This window comes from Dipodomys ordii, unplaced genomic scaffold (genome assembly GCF_000151885.1).
Source record: "Dipodomys ordii isolate 6190 unplaced genomic scaffold, Dord_2.0 Scaffold16, whole genome shotgun sequence".
NCBI lineage: Eukaryota > Metazoa > Chordata > Mammalia > Rodentia > Heteromyidae > Dipodomys > Dipodomys ordii.
The window spans coordinates 10,073,690-10,095,102 of NW_012267232.1; the positions used below are offsets into that span (position 1 = coordinate 10,073,690).

The 21,413-nt window shown below is 39.0% G+C and overlaps 1 protein-coding gene across 1 annotated transcript in view; it reads right to left on the reverse strand.

Annotated features, from left to right (window-relative positions):
- Positions 1–21,413, reverse strand: part of Fancm (Fanconi anemia, complementation group M) — a 63,527-nt gene that overhangs the window by 5,643 nt on the left and 36,471 nt on the right. The window contains exons 13-20 of the mRNA XM_013012230.1: positions 20,097–20,252; positions 16,437–18,309; positions 13,679–13,770; positions 13,518–13,580; positions 9,733–9,852; positions 8,322–8,475; positions 5,399–5,505; positions 4,442–4,978 (exon numbers count right to left, since the gene is read on the reverse strand). Coding sequence (XP_012867684.1) covers positions 4,442–4,978; positions 5,399–5,505; positions 8,322–8,475; positions 9,733–9,852; positions 13,518–13,580; positions 13,679–13,770; positions 16,437–18,309; positions 20,097–20,252 — 3,102 coding nt within the window. The remainder of the gene's footprint in view (positions 1–4,441; positions 4,979–5,398; positions 5,506–8,321; positions 8,476–9,732; positions 9,853–13,517; positions 13,581–13,678; positions 13,771–16,436; positions 18,310–20,096; positions 20,253–21,413) is intronic.

A 21,413-nucleotide genomic window follows, 5' to 3' on the forward strand; every position in this document is an offset into this window, starting at 1 on the left:
AAAAAAAAAAAAGAAAGAAAGACAGGATGTAATTAAACCTGTCTTTCCAATATAAAAACCCACTACTACTGGGTAATTAAGTGGTAGATGTAAGAAAAGAGAAGTCTCAAATTCTAAAATTATCTGTAAAAGATGGGATATAACTAAATTTTTACTGAGTTCAACTTCAGTGCTGCCATTAAAAAAAGCAAAGCTAAAACCACCAAGTGAGAATCACATGTATTTCTATACATTCGCAATGAATAATCCAGCAAGAAAATAAAGTAATCCTACATATAATGCACAGAAAAGAATACAGTATTTACAAATAAATTTAACAAAGGAGGAGCAAGACTTGTGTGCTACAGACTTTAAAGTATTGGTGAAAGAAATTAAAGTCCGAAAGAAATAGCCCATTATCATGGACTGGAAGCCTTAATATTGTAACCAATATAGTAACCAAATGACCTACAGAATCAATGAAGTCCCTTTCAAAATTCCAAAATCTATTTTTGGTGGAAATAGAAAAACACACTAATTTCATTCAGCATTTAAGGGGATCTCAAATACCCAAATCAATCTCAAAAAAAAAAAAACAAAACCGGGGCTGGAAAGGTGGCTCAGTGGTAGAGCGCTTGCCTTGCATGCCTGAGGCCCTGGGTTCGATTCCTCAGCACCACATAAGCAAAAAGAAAAAAGCCGCAAGTGGTTCTGTGGCTCAAGTGGTAGAGCGCTAGCCTTGAGCTGAAGAGTTGAGGGACAGCGCCCAGGCCGAGTTCAGGCCCCACGACCAAAAAAAAAAAAAAAACAAGAAAACAAAACAAAAAACTGGAAGTCCATTTCAAAACATTAAAAAACAAATCACTATAGTAATTACAAAGCAATGAAATCACTACAGTATAAGAACAGACAGATGAGCTAATATAATTGATAGTCTTTTGTATTCAGTTGATTTTACTCAATATCATTGAGTAGAAAAGCAAGTCTCTGGAACAGAAGGAGCTGGGGAAACTAGGTAGCCAAGTGTTTCTTGGTTTTTCAATGAAGAGGAAGGATAGGGTGGTATATACCAAACTTGACAGTACATGGAGAATAGGAGAACTGCAATTTGAGGACAACATCAGGAGAAAGAATGTCCTTGAGCCTCTTCCTCAAAAACTAGACAAGAGCCAAGGGGTAGTGGTCCACACCTGAAATTCTAGCTACTTATGAGACTGAGATCTAAGTGTTACAGTTCAAAGCCAGCCTGAACAGGAAAGTAAACAAGATTCTTATCTCCAGTTAACCTGTAAAAAGCTAGAAGTGGAGCTGTGTGTGGCTCAAGTGCTAGCCAAGTATGATAATAATCCCTGCTACTAGGAAGGTGTGGGGGTAGGAGAAACACTGTCCAGTGCTGGCTCCAGGCAAAATCAAAAGGCCCTATCTGAAAAATAACAAATGAAAAGGACTGGAAGCATGGCTCAAGTGGACAGAGTTCTTGTGTTGGAAATTCAAGAACTGAATGCCTTGAATTTAAACTTCAGTACTGCCGAAAAGAAAAGGGAGGGGGAGTTGGAGGGGAAGAGAGAGAAAAATGGGCCAACATAGTGGTGTACACATGCAATCCCAGGTGCTGGGGAGGTGGAAGTAGGAAGAGTGGGCGAGGCAAAAGCATAAGACCCTATCTGAAAGGTAAACTAAAAAAGCACTCAGGTGCAGCGCAACTGAGAGAACACTTGCATGAGTTAACCCTTAGGGTAATCCCTAGTAGTGCAAAAAATAAATAACGATCAACGCAAAAATGATCAGAGACCTAATTTAAGGAACTAAACCTATAGAACTCTCAACCAGGTACCAGAGGCAAATCTTCAGGACTCTGGATTTGGCAGTGGGTTATTTCTTTTTTTTTTTTTTTTTGGGGGGGGGCCCAGTCGTGGGGCCTGAACTCGGCCTGGGCGCTGTCCCTCAGCTCTTCAGCTCAAGGCTAGCGCTCTACCACTTGAGCTACAGCACCACTTCTGGCTTTTTTCTTTTTGCATATGTGGTGCTGAGGAATCGAACCCAGGGCCTCATGCATGCAAGGCAAGTGCTCTACCACTGAGCCACCTTCCCAGCCCCAACAGTGGGTTATTTCTCCAGGCTTTGTGTCCCTCCCTCAGCAGAAAATGGCTTTTGTTCCTTGTTCCTTGCAGGTCTGGTGGGAGGGAACACAGGAATGCAAGGCAAGTAGTGTTTGCTATTGTCTTCTCAGCCTCAGTCTTAGGTCCTGTGTCCCTCGGTCTCAACAGAAAAACTTCCTAGTATCTTCCCCTTCCACCTAAAGTTTGGAGACTGCCAGGCCCAACATATTTTTCTGTTGCTCCTCTCGGGAATACAGATTTTTTTTTCTTGTTTTTTCACTTGCAAAGGCTGTTACCTTTTGTTCTAAGTAACAAGGAAAGAAAAGGAAGGAGAGAAGGAGAGAGGGAAAAAAGGAGAGAAGGAAAGAAAGGACAGAGAGAGAGAGGGAGGGAAGGAGAGAGGTTAAGATTATTTGGCTTTTTATTATTAATGTAAGGCTGCTCCTTCCAGCTAAACAAACATGGATACCCTAGCTATTGAGAAACAATACATATACTCAAGCTAGGCACAGTGTTGCATACCTGTATTACTAGCATACTTCTTTTTTAATGTACTAGGAATAATTCAAAATAATTCAAACCTCAGGCATGCAAGGCAAGTGCTCTTTCAGTAAGTGAAATTCCCAGCCTATGATAAAGTTCTAAAAACAAAAATGTTTTTAGTGCTTCTTTTAGTAATGGGGTAACATGGGGAAAAGGTAAAACTGAACCCTTCATAAACAACCCAGATATGGCCCCCAAACTCCCTTCCCCAATAGAAGAATTACATACTTGAAGCCTTTTGGGAAAAGAAAAGATATGAGAACTAGTTATCACCACATAATTTCTATGCACTTCACTTTATAGAAGACCTTATTTTCCTATATTTTCATGAAATTATCAAATTTCTTTATATGTTATTTAAAAAACTAATACATTTAAAAGTGAAACCTTAAGCAACCTATAAACTCTGTATATTGTGGTTTTGTTAAAATTGTTCTTTTTTTATAATTTTTCTTTGGTCTAGGTATTTAATGGAGAACATCATGAAAGAACACTATGCTTCCAGCCACTGGTGGTTCATGGCTGTAACTACTCAGAAGGCTAAGACTGCCAAGTACTGGTGGCTCACACCTGTAATCCTAGCTACTGAGGAGGCTGAGATCTGAGGATCATGGTTCAAAAGCCAGCCCAGGCAGAAAAGTCCGTGAGACTCTTATCTCCAATTAACCACCAGAAAACCAGAAGTGGCGCTGTGGCTCAAGTGGTAGAGCGCTCGTCTTGAGCTAAAGAGCACAGGGACCGCCCAAGCCCAGAGTTGAAGCCCCATGACCGACCAAAACAAAAAACAAAAAAAAAAGAGGGAAAAAAAAGAAGGCTAAGATCTTAGGATCACAGTTCAAAGCCAGCCCAGACAGAAAAGTTCATGAGACCTTTTTTTTTTTTTTTTTTTTCGGTCATAAGACTTGAACTCTGGGCCTGGGTGCTCTCCTTCAACTCTTCAGCTAAAGGCAAGCACTCTACCACTTGAGCCACAGTGCCACTTCCAGTTTTCTGGTGGTTAATTGGAGATTAGTCTCATGGACTTTTCTGCCTAGGCTGGCTTTGAATGGTGATCCTCAGATCTTAGCTTCCTGAGCAGCTAGGATTACAGGTGTGAGCCACCACTACCGGCTTCCTGAGGCCTTTTTTGTAAGCTGTGAGGCTTGAACGCAGGGCCTGGGTGCTATCCCTGAGCTTTTTCGCTCTGCTACTTTGAGCCCAGCTCCACTTCTGGTTTTCTGGTGGTTAACTGGAGATAAGAGTCTCACAGACTTTCCTTCCCCAGGCTGGCTTCAAACTGCGATCCTCAGCCTCCTGAGTAGCTAGGATTACAGGTGTGAGCCACCAACATCTAGCCCTATGAAACTCCTATCTCCAATAATTACTCAGAAAAAGCTGGAAGTGGCTCATATGGTAGTGTGTTAGCCTTGAGCAAAAGCAGCTCAGGGACAATGTCCAGGCCCTCAGTTCAGGCCTCAAGACTGGCCAGAAAAGAACACATTATGAGCCAGGCACTTGTGGGTCATGCCTGTAATCCAAACTACTTAGGAGGCTGAGATCTGAAGACCATGATTAAAAGCAAGGCTACTACGCAAGAAAGCCCATGAGACTCTTATGTCTAACCAGCAAAAATAGCTGGAATGGAGCTATGACTCAAATGGGAGAGTGCTATCCTTGAACAAAAATGCTCAGAGACAGTACCCAGGCCCTGAGTTCAAGCCCCACAACTGACAACCTCCCCACCCCCTCCCACACACACACACAAAAATGCAAAGCCAAAAAGATCCAACATAAACCTTTTTGACAAACACACAATGGCTTTTCTTTAGTCTGAGCCATACCTTTAACCCAGTTGGGCATTGTCGATCTTCTTTCTGTGACTCAAGAGCAGGGCCAGGTGATGACATAGGTTTGATTTTACTATGTCTCTGTGGTTTGAATCCTAATTCCTCAGAACTTGTGTCCTTCAAATTAGGAAGCATCTTTTGTCTTGGCTTTGGTGATAGCTTTCCTACTGCATTAGAAAGGCCCCTGGGCAGTGATGGAGGCCCACAAGGCACCACATCCAAATCATCACTACCCAAGTGAACATGGAGCACAGTGCGGGAGCCCTCTTCATTCTTTTCCTCCTCACTTGAATCATCTGGAAAAACAATTCTCGATAACTTCTTTTTGGAACGTGTATGGTTTTCTTTGTTCATTTGCTTCAGCATTAGTGCACGTCGGGTTTTATATTTTTTATTCCCTTCTGCAAAACTATCTTCCTTTATTAGGTTAAAATCAACACAAACTTCTTCTCCACTTGATTGGCTTTTGGAGGACTCTACTTCAGCGACACAGAAACTGTCTTCTAAATAAGATTCATCTTGTTCAGGAATCTAAGGAAAAAAACACATAAAATATTTTAAATTTCTTATGAATCTGTGTGTATTTACATATTCTAGGGAAGAAGGGAAGGGGAAGGGAGGGGAAGGGAGGGGAGGGGAAACACAGCAACAAGATCACCAATAATTTTTACTATTAAGTATGACATTTGAGAATTAAAATTTTAATAATAGATGATAATATTCTATTCATTTAAACAACTAGAATATTTTTATCAATGTATTCTAATTAGCTTAAAGAAAGAATAACCAAATTAGGAGAATCTTGAGAACTCATTCAGTAAATTTCCTGACTGAGCAGAAATGATCCCTAAACAGCTTTAGTTACCCATTTTAGAAACAAAATGGAGACTGCATTAACAAGAACATATTCCAACAGCACTATCAGGAAATTATCTGTATTACAGTTCATACCTGTGAGAAAATATTCATGTTGTTATGTTTCTTATGAACCATTTTGTTCTTATTGCTCATCAGTGGACTATGCAAAGATTTCATGTAAACTGCCCTCATTTCAGAATCTGTGTAAAGAATTTAAGATAAAGTAAATAACATTAATAATAAGCAATTTATTAATAATATTTAAATAACTAGTGAACTATTTCATTTTGCCCTAGTCTATAGTTACATCATTCAAACATTACAAATATTAGACACTAATACATAGTAAATGATATCATACATGATTTATTCCAAAACACACACTCAGGTATTTTGCCTCTGAAAATCAGATCTTTAGTTGGCTGACTAAAGACCATGTTTTTAAGCTCTATACAGAGGAACCATGAGACTATACTAAAATAGGCTAGAGCACAATCTGGCTGCTTATGTCTCTTCCCAGTTTCTTTCTCTCTATTCCAGACTAAGGCTGCTTCAGGGCCTATGAAATGGCTATTTGTTACCTTGGGATCACCATACTTCCAAAGATTATACTGTAACCCTGCAGAAGCCAGTTTTGTCAGTGAGCATCATGGAATAAACCTTATTCTGCACATCATGAGTATCCAGGATGCATTGCTGAGAGCTTTGTCCTTAAATCCTTTTCCTTCCTTAAAGTCACAGATCATGGGAAAGCAGAATTAAAAGATAGTATCTGTGAAAAACCAGGATACTGAAGAGCCAATTCTAATATTTCTCCCATGTTATAGCCAGGCTGGGAAGGTGGCTCAGTGGTAGAGCACTTGCCTTGCATGCCTGAGGCCCTGGGTTCGATTCCTCAGCACCACATAAGCAAAAAGAAAAAAAGCCAAAAGTGGTGCTGTGGCTCAAGTGGTAGAGCGCTAGCCTTGAGCTGAAGAGCTGAGGGACAGCGCCCAGGCCCAGAGTTCAGGCCCCACTACCAGACCAAAAAAAAAAAAAATTGCCCATGTTATAGCCAGGCAGAGTTTCTTGTTCTGCAAGCGCTGTGTGTGTTCAGGCATTACTGATACATATTAATTTCTAAAAGCAAGTCTCCCTTCTTTGGCACATTAGTAAGTTTGACTTTTTCTTCAACTGATTTTTTTTTTTTTTGTCCGGTCATGGGACCTGAACTCTGGGCCTGGGTGCTGTCCCTCAGCTCTTCAGCTCAAGGCTAGCACTCTACCACTTGAGCCACAGCACCACTTCCGGCTTTTTTCATTTTGCTTATGTGGTGCTGAGGAACTGAACCCAGGGCCTCAGGCATGCAAGGCAAGCGCTCTACCACTGAGCCATCTTCCCAGCCCTTCTTCAACTGATTTTAATAATCACATTGTATGTTACTCTTCTAGCTACTGATCAAATGCCTTACCTTCTAAATGAGGCTTGCTCCCTTATCATCTCACTTAAAAAGGCAACTTGATCACCAGGCATGATAGTTCATGCCTGTAATCCCAATATTTAAGAAGCTAAGACTAATGAATTGCAAGTTTGAGGCTAATCTGGGCTACATAACTAGAGACTATCAGAAAAACAACACTCTTGGATATTTATCCAAAAGAACACAAACAAGGCTACAGTAAAACATCCAGCACAACCATGTTCATCGCAGCCCTATTCACCATAGCCAAAATATAGAATCCGCACAGATGCCCCTAAATGGACAAATGCATTAAGAAAATGTGGTATATATTATACACAATGGAATTTTACTCATCAGAAAGAATGATATTATGCCATTAGGAATGATTTGAAAGATTGAGAAAAAATTAAATGAAGTAAAACTAGATCCAGAGAGTCAAAGGTTTCATGGTTTCTCTCACTAGATAGAATATGCCTATAAATCTATAACTATAAATCTATAACTATAAATCTATAACTAAACACACTTGGTGCTAAGCAAATGGTTACAAAAGAACTGACCAAATGGGGCTGGGAATGTGGCTTAGTGGTAGAATGCTTGTCTAATATGCATGGAAGCCCTGGGTTCAATTCCTCAGTACCACATAAACAGAAAAAGCTGGAAGTGGTGCTATGGCTCAAGTGGTAGATGGTTAGTTAGCCTTAGCAAAAGAAGCCCAGGGACAGTGCCCAGGCCTTGAATTCAGGGCCCAGGACTGGCCAAAAAAAAAAAAAAAAACTAATTGAATTACGATAGACACTATGGAGAGCACAAATAGTCTATTTTTTAGAAAGACTAAGTCAATAAAATAAGCACCAAGAAATGAGTACTCGTGGGGGAGAGGGGGCAGTTGAGGCCAAGAGAAGAGGAGTAGACAATGAAGGGGAGAAGGGAAAATAATGTGGTCAAGAATTCATTGTATAGACCATAAAATTAAGATATGTAAGGGAAGGAATGTGTTAAAGGGGGATGAGATTGTTGAAAGAGGTGAAAGACTGTATTCATATACTGCTTTGTTAAATGACACCTCCCTTGTACAACTACTTAAAGATTAAAAAATAAAAGTAATAAAAATGAGATAAAGTAGCAATGTGTCCATTGTCAATACCCCTGATCTCAGCTAATCCGAATCCCTGTTACACTTTTCACTTTTCTCATCCGGCAATATACTATATAATATACTGTATTATCTATTGTTTTCTTCCATTTGAACATGAGCCTTTGATCCCTTTTGCTCCTTGGCATATCTTTCTCAAGTGCTTGTATACCAGTAGGCACATAGGAGATGCTGAACACTTCAGCACTGGACATTGAGCCACCTAGGTCAATCCAGAGAGACTTATTCAAATGAGCAGAAACCTGCAAACAAACAAGTCTACAATAAAGCAAGCAATTCAGAATTGAGATGAAAATGACCAAATGTCTTGTACATACCAAATAATATCCTTGAAAGCCTAGTGAAAAAAAAACATAGAAATTTTTTTTTAATGATCACATTACAAATGATGAAACAAATTTACTGTCATCACTTTTTACCATTTACAGCTTGTGAAAGGTGAGTGTCATCATTTAGGAAGTCAAGTATTGAAGAATCCTGCTCATTCTCTGACTCATTCTCATCTGATGAAACACAATTGGAATCTTCTTCAGATACTTCTGCTTCATCATCTAAAAACATCCTAGCCAATCCCTGAGACACACAGGAAACATAATGACAATTAGCTTTTGCCAGGTGCCAGTGGCTCTTGCCTGTAATCTTAGTTACTCAGGAGGCTGTGAACTGAATGTCAAGGTTCAATGCCAACCCAGCAGGAAAGTCCATGGATATCTCTATCTCCAATTAATCACCAGAAAACCAGAAATGGAGATGTGGCTCAAAGTCTTAGAATACTAGCCTTGAGTAAAAAAGCTCAGGGACAGCATCTAGACCCTGAGTTCAATGCCCCAACCAAGAAAAACAAGAAGATTTTAATCCTAAAAGGTTGTAGAGCTCTAGCCTGGAGTAGAAAAGCCAAGAGCACCAGGCCCTGAATTCAAGAATGAACATGAGCAAAAAAAGAAAAAAACATGAAGAAAGAAAGAAGTAAATACCTGTTTAAAATTACTCCTGACAACTTGAAATGAAACAACGTATGTTACTGTGACAGGTGACTAAATATTTTTAATAGACATATCTCAACAAAGTGAGCATTGTGGTACATGGTGTAATACTAGCTACTCAGGAGACATAAAAAAATAAGAAGAGCCGGGCGCTGGTGGCTCACGCCTGTAATCCTAGCTACTCAGGAGGCTGAGATCTAAGGATCACGGTTCAAAGCCAGCCCGGGCAGGAGAGACTGTGAGACTCCTATCTCCAATAAACCACCAGAAAACCGGAAGTGGCGCTGTAGCTCAAGTGGTAGAGCGCTCGCCTTGAGCTGAAGAGCTGAGGGACAGTGCCCAAGCCCAGAGTTCAAGCCCCACGACCGACAAAAAAAAAAAAAAAAGAAGATGAATTGTTGTCCAAAGATAAAAATGCCAGGGGCTAGGAAGGTGGCTCAGTGATAGAGCGCTTGCCTTGCATGCATGAGACCCTGGGTTCGATTCCTCAGCACTACATAAGCAAAAAGCAAAAAGCTGGAAGTGGCGCTGTGGCTCAAGTGGTAGAGTGCTAGCCTTGAGCTGAAGAGCTGAGGGACAGCGCCCAGGCCCAGAGTTCAGGCCCCACGACCAGACTCACCCCCCCCCAAAAAAAGATAAAAATGCCAGACCCGATATAAAAATAACCTAAAAGCAAAAATAGCTAGACGGGTGGCTCAAGTGGTAGATGACTACCTAGTAATATAAAGCCTTGAGTTCAAAATTTCAGCACTGCCCTCCACCAAATCTAACAAAAATTAGAAAGGTATGTGTGTGATTGTGTGTGTGTGTAAGAGTGTGTGTGTGTGTGTATACAAATAATAATTACCTTTACGTGACTCTGTTTCTTTTGGCCTTTGATTCCTTTTCTGGCATCCCTGTTACATTTGAAGTCTTCTAATTGTGATCTGTGGAAATTCTCACTCTCATTACTAGATGATAATTCTGGCTATAAAAAGTCAACAAAATTCTTGCATAAGAAAAAAATAAGTGTTAATTTCTCAAAGGTTATTGCTTTTCTTTTTTCTTTGAAATTATTTGGCCCAATATTCTGGTAGAAAAATAAAATTGCTCTTAACTCAGTCATTTTACAAAGATATAATACTTATCAATTTTAAAACCAATAATTTAGATAATATTGAAAGGCCCAATTAGGTAATAATGTAAGCAATAACATTGACTTTGCCATTAAATCAAGTGTATTTGATAAAAACTTGTACTTTAGCAATTTTTACTCTAGAAGATGCTCAAGAGTTTTAGATAAAATAATCAAGGCTATCCAAACATACAGAAAACTTTTACTCAATGGCAGCGATGGGAGGGAGGGAACAAGCAGGAAAGAGGGAACAGCTGATGCTATGCAAAGCAAAAGAAATGTACATATCACCCAATGTGGAAGAAATAACTGTATCGCAAAGCTCATAGAACTCATAAATGTTATAGACCGTGATAGACAATTTGCTTCAGGAAAGTTAGAATGTGTTTGTCACTTTAACTGAGCATCACTATCCCACAATGCTGTGAAATTTGGGAAATTATGTAACCACTTAATCACAATAAAAAAAATTTGAAAAAACAAAAAAAGAAAACTTTTGAAACCAAGAACTCAGTGAAATAATCACAGATTTTAACTATGAGATCTGCCATCACTTCTCCTACAGAATAAGTCGAGAACAAGAAGTTTATCAAAATAGCGTCAATTAACAGAAATAATTTGACTTTAAAACAGACGGCATCAGCATAAACAATATTTTCATTCACTTCTGATGTCAGTGAGGCATCTTAGTTAAGATCGCAAGTTAAAGCAATTTTGCTAGCCAAGTTTTATAGGAGTAAATACGATGGAATGGTTGTACCAGGTGCTGGTGCCTCATATCTGGAATCTTAGCTATTTGGGAGGCTGAGATTGGGAGGATTGAGGTTCAAGCCAGGCAACACAGAAAAAATTTTGACATCTTTCCCAACCCACAGCTGGGTGCAGCAGTATGTGTCTTTTATCTCAAGCTGCATATGCAGGAGGCTCAGATCGTGGATTGAGGCAAGGACAGGAAGAAAAGTTCTTGAGACTGATTACAAAGGGAAGATGGAGAGTATCTATAATCCCAGCTACTACAGGAAGCCAAAAGTAGGCAGATCAGAGCGCAGTTATATTCTTGGGTGGGAAGTGAGTTCCTATTCTAAAAGAAGCTAATGAGGGCTGGGAATGTGGCTTAGTGGTAGAACGCTTGCCTAGCATGAATGAAGCCCTGGATTCGATTCCTCAGTACCACATAAACAGAAAAAGCCAGCGGTGGCACTGTGGCTCAAGTGGTAAAGTGCCAGCCTTGAGCCAAAAGCAGCTCAGGGACAGTGCCCAGGAAATGAGTCCAAGGCCCAGGACTGGCATAAAAAAAAAAAAAAAGGAGCCCATGAAACACAGAGGTGGTACTGTGGCTCCACGGTAGAGTGCTTGGCAGCCTAGGAAGCTCAAGGTCCTGAGTTCAAACCCCCAGTACTGACCCTCCCCATCCCACCAAATAAAGAAAGGGAAAAAAATAGGGATTACTTGTGTTATGAATTAATATTTCCCAATCATCCTAGATTGAGAATTAGAGAATTAAAATACACAATGATATGTGATAGGCAGGGAGAAAGGAAAGTAAGAATAACACAAAGAAGCCAGGGAACAAGGGCAGGATCATACCCAGGTACATTTTTTTCAAATATCCGGCTCTGTCATTGTCTGTAATAATGGTTGACTAAGGGTGAGACTACTTGATACAGTGACTCCAACACTTTCCAACTCTAATGGTTAGCTAGAGGCCTCAGTTACATCTCATTATAGTTGGGGTTTCATGTACAAACCTTCAAATTAGCACCTTAGCTCTGAGAACACATTATTAGGTAAAACAGTCTCTGTTCCCTGCCCTCAGTTTCCTGCAAAACTCTACAATTACTTATATAGGTTTGGCATAACCATTAAATCCTACATACGAAACTGCCAAAGAAGCAGGTGCTGGCGGCTCGCACCTGTAATCCTAGCTACTCAGGAGGCTGAGATGTGAGGATCGTGGTTCAAAGCTAGCCTGGACAGGAAAGTCCATGAGACTCTTTTTTTTTTTTAATTAATTTATTTTTTTTTATTTGTGAACATACTGTACAGAGGGGTTACAATTACATGGGCAGGATAATGCGTACATTTATTACCAAGCATTGCAGCCTCCTCCTTTGGTTTACCCTTCACATCCCTTCCCAGCCTCCCCCCTCCCCCCTCCCCCCCATGAGACTCTTATCTCCAATTAACCACCAGAAAACTGCAAGTGGTGCTGTGGCTCAAGTGGTAGAGTGCTTGCCTTGAGCTGAAGAGCTGAGGGACAGCACCCAGGCCCAGAGTTCAAGTCCCACGACCAACCAAAAAATAAAATAAAATAAAAGACTGCCAAAGGCTCAGAACTCAATATATCTGACTGCTTGGTCAAGTTGCCTACCCTCCATTGTTTCTAGGGATATACTACCACTTTCAATCAATTCTGTCTTCATAAGATCTAGCTTTTTGAATTGGATGCTGTAATCCTTCCTGTTCAGGAAGCTGAAACCTGAGAATCACAGTTCAAAGCCAGCCTCAGCAGAAAGACTTATCTCCAACTAACCACCCAAGAGGTGGAAGTGGAAGCTGCAGCTCAAATGGTAGATCATTAGCCTTGAGAGAAAACAAAAAACAAAAAACTCAGCCCAGCCTGAGTTCAAGCCCTGGGACTAATTTTTTTTTTTTTTAAATCTAGCTTTTGCATCAATAAATCTGCTTCTTCAAGGCTTCCCTCTGTCTATGCCTGAATTCTTTCTTGAGGTACAAAAACTTGCCATCACCTGCTCTGCCAACCAGAAGTAAAAAGTCTCAAAATTTAGCTATCTCTGCTGAGCAAATGACAAATGCAAATCATCAGCCTGAAGAACTGCCAAGCTACCCAGATTCATATAGTCACCAATGTGTCTAACTCTGACACTCCCACAAGGTCCACAAACCCAAACATGTCCAACAACAAACTTACACCCTTTCTTGTCTTCTTAAATTTGTGGTATACTTAATAAAAAGCCCAAGTCCTAAGTCATTATGGATTTCTTCTTTTTCTTCTTCCAAACTCTTTCAATAATCAAGAAGACTAAAGACTTCTAAAGACAGACCTAGACTTTTCTCTGATTTTACTTCCTGGAACTGTTGTCTTTTCAACAATATAGAGATGCTGTTTCCTACCTTTGGGGCCTTCCTGAAGCAGTTCATTTCGCAGACAATACTTTCCCTTATGTCATCTGCTGCTTAGCTATGGCATGCGCTTCAGGATTTAACTAAAGGATTTCCTTCAAAAGTAAACCAGAACTTCAAGACCTAAACTCAGCGCCTAAACAGAGTATAATATTATTTCGTTTTTATGATTATCATTACCATGCTTAGAAAAGTTAAAAGTGCACGGATCTCTGGTAAGTACCAGAAGGGACAAATTTTAGCCACTTAGGATATAGAATCCATTTTTCTGCTATTTATATACCTTTAAGACCAAATATGTCCAAATTTTTCCATATACAGTTTTTTATTCTACAAGAATTTAGATTATTATACATTGTCTGTAATTTACTTACAATAAGAATTCTGCGCTTTTTGACAGCATGAACAGGAGAATCAACTTCACTACTCTTCTGTTCCTAGATTAAATAAACAGATTAAGTAAATGTAACATAAAAAAGTCCTTAAGAGAAAAAATAGCCTTTCATGTAATTATTGTGGTTAATAAATGACTCACCTCAGGGGACTTTAAAACATTTCCTTTTGGTTTTTTACATTTTCTTAGAGAAATCTCATCTTCACTTTCACTACTTACAAATAATTGTTCATCTGTAATTATGAAAAAAAATTAATCTGGTCAATAGACATAAGTTTAATATTTCTAGAAACCTCATTTCTGAAAAAAGTTTTGAGAGCCAGTGGCTTACACCTGTAATCCTAGCTACTCAAGAAGATGACATCAGAGGATCAAGGTTCAATGTCAGCAAGGAGAGGACAGTCCATGAGACTCCTATTTCCAATTAACCACCAAAAAGCCAGACGTAGAGCTGTGGCTGAAGTAATGGAACATCAGGTTTGACAGAAAAAGTTCAGGGGTAACATCCAGCTCTGAGGTCAAGCCCCAGTGCCAACAAAAGGAAAAGGAAAAGGAAAAACTAAGCTGTTTTACACAATTTTAAAATAGGCAACAGCACTTTTTAAGAACTATTTTTCACTTTTAAATAGGAGTTTCTCATTAGTTTGACCAAAAATCAGCATATGAAGAGACATTAAAAATAAACCAGTGCCAGTGAGGAAATAAACAACAGTTTTTTTCTAATAAATACTCGCTGGAAAACCCAGATCATGTCGTTGCATGTGTTAATTGTAAATATTCTGCCCTCAATAGATGCCCAAGATAAAAAAAGATAGAATTTTATTTTCTTTTTCTTTCTTTCTTTTTTTTTTAATTGGTCGTGGGGCCTGAACTCTGGGCCTGGGCACTGTCCCTCATCTCTTCAGCTCAAGGCTAGCACTCTACCACTTGAGCCACAGCACCACTTCTGATTTTCTGAGTAGTTTATTGGAGATGGGTCTCATGGACTTTTCCTGCCTGGGCTGGCTTTGAACCGGGTTGGCTTTGAACTGTGATCCTCACCTCTTAGCCTCCTGAGTAGCTTGGATTACAGGCATGAAGTGGAATGCGTGGCTTAATGGGTAAGGCATCTGACTTCGGATTACAGGCGTGAGCCACTGGAGCCTGGTGTCCATTTTTCAAAAAGACTTGTACAGTATGCAGAAAGTTGTTTGTTTTTGCTGGTCCTAAGGCTTGAATTCAGAGTTCCCGAGTCTCTTTGGCTCAAGGCTAGCACTCCACCACATTAGCTACAGTATCTCTTCCAGCCTTTTCTGAGTCTCAGACTCTTTTTATCTCACAGACTCTGCCCTAACCAGCTTTGAACCATGATCCTCAGATCTCAGAAGCCTGAGTAGCCAGGACTAGGTATGAGCCACCAGTGACTAGCCAGAAAGTTTTTAATAGACAGAAATCCTAGAATATTAACAAGAGATCTTTACATATTTATCAGAATTACACCAGAAGAAAATGCAGCCAGATGCAACTGAAAAAGATAGTATACTGAAGAGGCCTTGAACTCCAAGATTTTCCAAAGGAAACAGGCTAGGAAACCTTATAATAACTATAACTGTCTGGGATGAGAAAACACTGAGCATGCCAAGGATGGAACTGGAATCACAAAGAATATCCCCAGGCGCTGAGTCCTACTCAAAAGACTCTCCCTGTGGACCTGGGATTCCTGAAGGCATTTCACCTCTTTCCCACACCTTTGGGACAAACCGTGTTGGGCAGAACTTTAACATCCAGTGAAATCTTCAGGTGACTGCACCCATCTCCAGATTAAATCCTTCCTAAATCCTCCTGAGAAGTCATAAGCCAGAATCATTCCACTAAACAACTCTAGAATTCCTGACCTATGATATCTAAGACCATGTTATTTTCTGCCACAACTTTCAGGGCGTAACTTAAACAGTACTGGATAACTGAAACCCATACAACTAATTGTTTTTGTTTTAGTTTTTTTGCCAGTAAAATATCTACCCAGATAAACTCAGAAGTTCCTTCCATTAGATGAGAACTTCCATAGTCCCAATATCTTCGAATAATGCCAGAGTTAAATAAAGGGCTCAGTTGTAGTAACCAACTTATCTTTTAAATTACTTTAGTGATACCTTTTTGTTTCTCTTTTAGCAGTACAGAGATTAAATAAAAGGGCCTTACACTTGTTTGTTACTCTTGCCTCTGAGCCATGCCTCCAGCACTGTTTCCTGTGGTTTTTGTTTTTGTTTTCCTGAGATAGGTTCTTTCTTCCATCTCCTCCCACTGCAGCTAGAATAACAGGCCACACCAAGCTACCCAGTTCTCCATGGGGGGGGGGGGGGTCTCACAAACTTTTCTGCTCAGTTGCCTCAAACACTGATCCTCCCAACCTCAGTCTCCCAAGTAACTAGGTGTGAACCACCAGCATTTGGCAGTTTTTATTATATTCAATATATCTAAATTGTAAATGTTTCTAAGGGACTAAAATGAAAAATCAACATTATATGAGCATTATCTATAAAGTCTTTCCAATCTAATCTAATTAGACATTTTGTTATCCTCTAAACTTACTAAACAACCACTATCTTATTGACTTATATGACAGTTACTTCCACATTTTACTGGTATGTTTTAGATGCCTGTCACATAACTACTTATGTTTACAACCAAGGAATAGGATCAAATTTTATATTTTTTATTTTTCACTGTATACACCATACCTTTGCCATCACATAATAATAATTTTTTATCAGTGAGCATCAAGTTAAGGAAAGTATTATACATCTAATACCTATGTCAGTATACATATGTATCATACACTGTTACATTTGGAAGACTACAGACATATTTCTAGATAATTATTCTGGAAAGAGGGGATTTTATAAAGATGGTATCTTACCTTCAGCAGAGTAATATGATGGATGAAGATGAGTTTGTTCACTGCTTTTGGCCTTTTCTAGAGAAAATTCTGAATCACCAAAAGTTAAACTCAATGTATTTTTGAAACTTTGTAGATCACTTTTTTGATTATTACAATCTAGTGTCTTAAGAATATTCTTCCTTATTTTAGAAAGTGAATTCATTGCTTTTGATTCAGAAAGTGGTGTACTCATAGCTTTTTCGCCTACTGGCAAGGAAAACTTCCCAAAACGAGGAGACATAAATTCTGGACACTCTGCTGCATTTACTGGAAAATGTACAAAATCTGGACTCTGAATTTCTTCTCTTGCTACAGTAGATTTGGGTCCACTTGTAAATTTTTCAACACAATCTCCATGTTGATTTGAAACATAATTTGTATTCTTGAACTCCGGAATATCTAAAGTCTTTCTATTCAAATCATCTGAAAGTCCATTGTTAATCCTATCTGATGCATGTTCTACTATTTCATCATCAGATTCTGGACTATGAAACCCTAAATCAAAGGTAACAGAAAATAAATCTCTAGAACAATCAAAAACATATTCATCCTTCTTCGGTGTTTCCACATGTCTATCTTTCAAATTTTCACGACATTTCCAACTATTAGTATCAGAGATGATTTGATCTTGGGGATCAGAATCATCACCAAGCAGTAGATCGTCAGAAATTAAGAAATGAGAGATTGGAGCCATTTCACTAACAGGTATTTCCTCTGAAACACATGAAGATTTTCCATTGCTCTTTAGGGGAGAAAGATGCACATCATTAAACTCATTATCATCTTCAAATAGTAGCAAACTCTGGTCAGAGAGGGATACTGGGCAGTCATTGTTATAAACATCAAAGGTTTTTTTGTCTATCAAATTCTTTGTAGAATCTACGTGTATCCCACCATGACTATTAGATATCAAATTTTCACTTTTAATATTATTGTGTATTTTATCATCACAGTCATGGAAACACGAGTTGTTGGAGTTCCAGTCATTAGTCATATCAAAGATAGAACTTTTTATAGAAGGATGACTAAGTTTACCTGAACCTACTTCTAAATATTGTTGCGAATCTTCCAATGCATGGGCCATCACAGAGGTGGACTTAGGATTTTGTAAATGTTCTTCGTATGGTAGAGAATGCAAATCTTCAAGTATAAAACTTTTAGCGATATCATATTCCAAGTCTGAGAGTTCACTGAGGGGTGGGGGAGAATGAGCTAAAAATCTGTCTACATTAGCTAGAACCTCTTTTGCCAATGAGTAGTGAACATCAAATTGTTCATCTGTTCTCACAGCAAAACGTTCTTCAGATGGAAGATGTAAGTTGAAGGGAACAGATTTCTCATCACTGAAACTGTTAAAACCAGAATCCAAAAGACTTCCCATAAATGAAATGGCCGACTTATTTATAAACTGACATTCCACTGATGACACACCTAGCTGATTAACAGTGCATGTTTCGGCAATATTATATGAACCTGAAATCCTTTTACCATTTGGTAAGTCTACCTGAGAAACATTTTGAACAGTAAAATTTGTGTCACTATGTAAAAAATGCACATCATTCTTTTCTCCTTTATGCTCATCTTTTTTCACTTCTTTACAGGATGGTTTCTTCAGGGAACCACTATCAGTAGTTTTGGTGTGCGTTTGTTTAAAAATTTCATCATGATCTTCATCGAATTCCATCGAGAACAAACTGCCTTGATTTATATTCTGGGCTAGTGAAGATTTCTTATGAGTAGTAATGGTATCATTAGCAAGATTCAAATATTCATTCCTAGGAATGCTAAATGTTGTGCTAACATCTTCCATTTGTAAATAAGATTTGATTTCCAATTCATAGCTGCATTCACCCTGTAAAGATGGAACATGTAATCTTAAAAGATGAGGTCTACTTTATATTAAAATATTTTCTAAATAATACTATATTATCCAATGATTTTCTTGCAAATATTTTTTTTTTTGGGTCTCGTTGTGGGGCCTGAACTCTGGGCCTGGGCGCTGTCCCTCAGCTCTTCAGCTGAAGGCTAGTGCTCTACCACTTGAGCCACAGCGCCACTTCCGGCGTTTTTCTTTTTGCTTATGTGGTGCTGAGGAATCAAACCCAGGGCCTCATGCATGCAAGGCAAGCGCTCTACCACTGAGCCACCTTCCCAGCCCTCTTGCAAATCTTAAAAATAATTCTTGTAAAAAAAAATAGCACTGTGAAATTATCATGCTACCTTGAAATTACTATTTTGTTTTACCCAAGTAATCAATACACAGAAGACGCATGACAGCTGTTTACACAAAGACAAGGATAATAGATACTGACCGATAAATGATACAATATAAATGACTTCTTCCACTTCTAATGCTTAAGGGAACAATTATTCTAACTTCCTAAAAATATATATTAAAGAAATGAAACATATATGTTTAATTTACTCTCAACAGCATTACAGTGAGAAGCACTTCCAGAACACCCAAAATAATGGTACCGTATGTCTACTTGGCTACAGCCTTGAATACACATGAATTTTTTTTAAATCTCCAACCAGGAATTCTTACAGTGATTTCTAAGTCTACTTTTCTCTGAACCATTAAGCTAAAGCTAGGAATCTTTACTCTTTTCCTCCCTAAAAGTGCTACTTTAGTCAGAACTCTTCATCTATTAATGAACTATAGCTGTTACCACTCTGTGTTTCTTCAATAATACAATAAGTATTAAAGTTGGCAATATCTGTCTCCTTGATGATTAATATGCTCTACATAGACAAACATTGTATTGTGGTTACTGATGTGACCACCACTTGAACCAGAGTGTGTGGCACAGAATCATTCTGTAAATAAGTGAATTAGATGGACATGTTTTCCTGGGATCTACAACTAATTACTTAATTTAAATATTCTCATGAATAACAGCTGAAAAATTAGGATCTGTAATTCATTGGGCACCTATTATGTGCTAGTTATGGTTTAAGTGCTTTTTATATATCAAATAATCCTCATGGCTCTATGAATTAGGTATTACCATTATCTGTATTTGACAGACAAAACAGCACAGAGAAGTAACTTACACACAATTAATAAGAGATGACATTGGAATTCCAGTTGAGACATTTGAATTTCACACTCATAACATGGTCACTATTTTTTGACTGTCTCAAGAAAAACAATCAAGAAATTAATAATTCCTTGCTGGGCACCAGTGGCTCACATCTGTAATCCTAGCTACTCAGGAAGCTGAGATCTGAGGATCACAGTTCAATGCCAGCTGGGGCAGGAAAGTCTGTGAGATTCTTATCTCCAATAAACCACTAGAAAACCAGAAGTGGCGCTGTGGCTTAAGCAGTAGAGCGCTAGCTTTGAGCTGAAGAGCTGAGGTATAGTGCCCAAGCCCAGAGTTCAAGCCCCCATGACCAACAACAAAAAAAAAATTCAAATTACTGGGCCGGAGTGAGGAAATAGAAGAGACACTGTATGAAGGGAAATGGACTCATTACCTGACTCATGTAATTGTAATCCCTCTACATATCACCTTTATATTATCAAATAAAGTAAACTAACTTTAAAAAAAACTTCACATTAAGTACTAAAGGATTATTTTTCCAGCTTAATTATACCATTCCAATAAGTGAAAGTAAACAGTAAACTCCTACCTCTTCATGTCTCATTCCTTCTATCATCTGCATAATGCTTACATAGTGTTGGCATCGATCTGAATGGTCCACCTGATATGTAGGCAAAAGATGATCCTGCCATACTCTCCACTCAGAGAGAGATAGCTGATGAACTCCAGTAGTTGGTGTTTGAGTCTAGATTAATTTTTTAAAAATCAAAAAAGATATACATATGAACACTGAAATTTCACAAACTCACTTTTAAAATACTTAATATACAGATAATAATCTGGTTGAACAAGTTTACACTCCCACCAGCAATGCAGTAGGGTTCCCTTCAGGCCACATCCCCTTCAGCATCTGTTGTTAATAGAGTTCTTGATTATAACCATTCTAACTGGGGTGAGGTAAAATCTCAATGTTGTATTGATGTGCATTTCTCTTATGGCTAGAGATGTTGAGCATTTCTTCATGTGTCTATTAGCCATTCTTATTTCCTCTTCAAAGAAGTCTCTCTTTAAGTCTTTAGCCCACTTATTTATTGGGCAGGATTTGAGGGTTTCTTTGAGGATTTGTTGTTGGGGGATTTAATTTTCTGAGTTTCAAGTATATTTTAGAAATGAGATACTTGTCTGTTGTATGGCTAGTGAAGATCTTCTTCCAACGATGGGCTTTCTATTCATCTTGCTAGCTGTATCTAAAAGGAAATTTTTGTTTTTTTTTTCTCCATCATGGGGCTTGAACTGTGGACCTGGGTGCTGTCCCTGAGCTCTTCAGCTCAAGGCTAGCATTCTACCACTTGAGCCACAGTGCCACTTCTGGTTTTCTGGTAGTTAACTGGAAACAAGAGTCTCACAGACTTTCCTGATTGGCTTTGAATGGCAATCCTCAGATCTCAGCCTCCTGAGTAGCTAGAATTACAAGTGTGAGCCACTGGCACCAGACACTGTTTATTTCTTGATTTACTGATTAATTGACTAATTTTGTGCCAGTCCTAGGGCTTTAACTGAGGGCCTGTACACTACTGTCTCAGAGCCTTTGTGCTCTAGCTAGCACTCTACCACTTGAGGCACAGATCCACTTTTGGCTTTTCGTTGGTTAGAGGTTAAGAGTCTCAAGGACTTTCCTGCCTAAGCTGGCTTTGAATCATGATCTTCAGATATCAGCCTCCCAAATAGCTAAGATTACAGGCACGAGCAATTGGCACCTGGCTAAAATTTTTATATTTTTAAAAAAATTGTCACTAAGGGCTGGGAAGGTGGCTCAGTGGTAGATCACTTGCCTTGCATGCATGAGGCCCTGGGTTCGATTCTGCAGCACCACATAAACAAAAAGAAAAAAGCCAGAAGTGGCGCT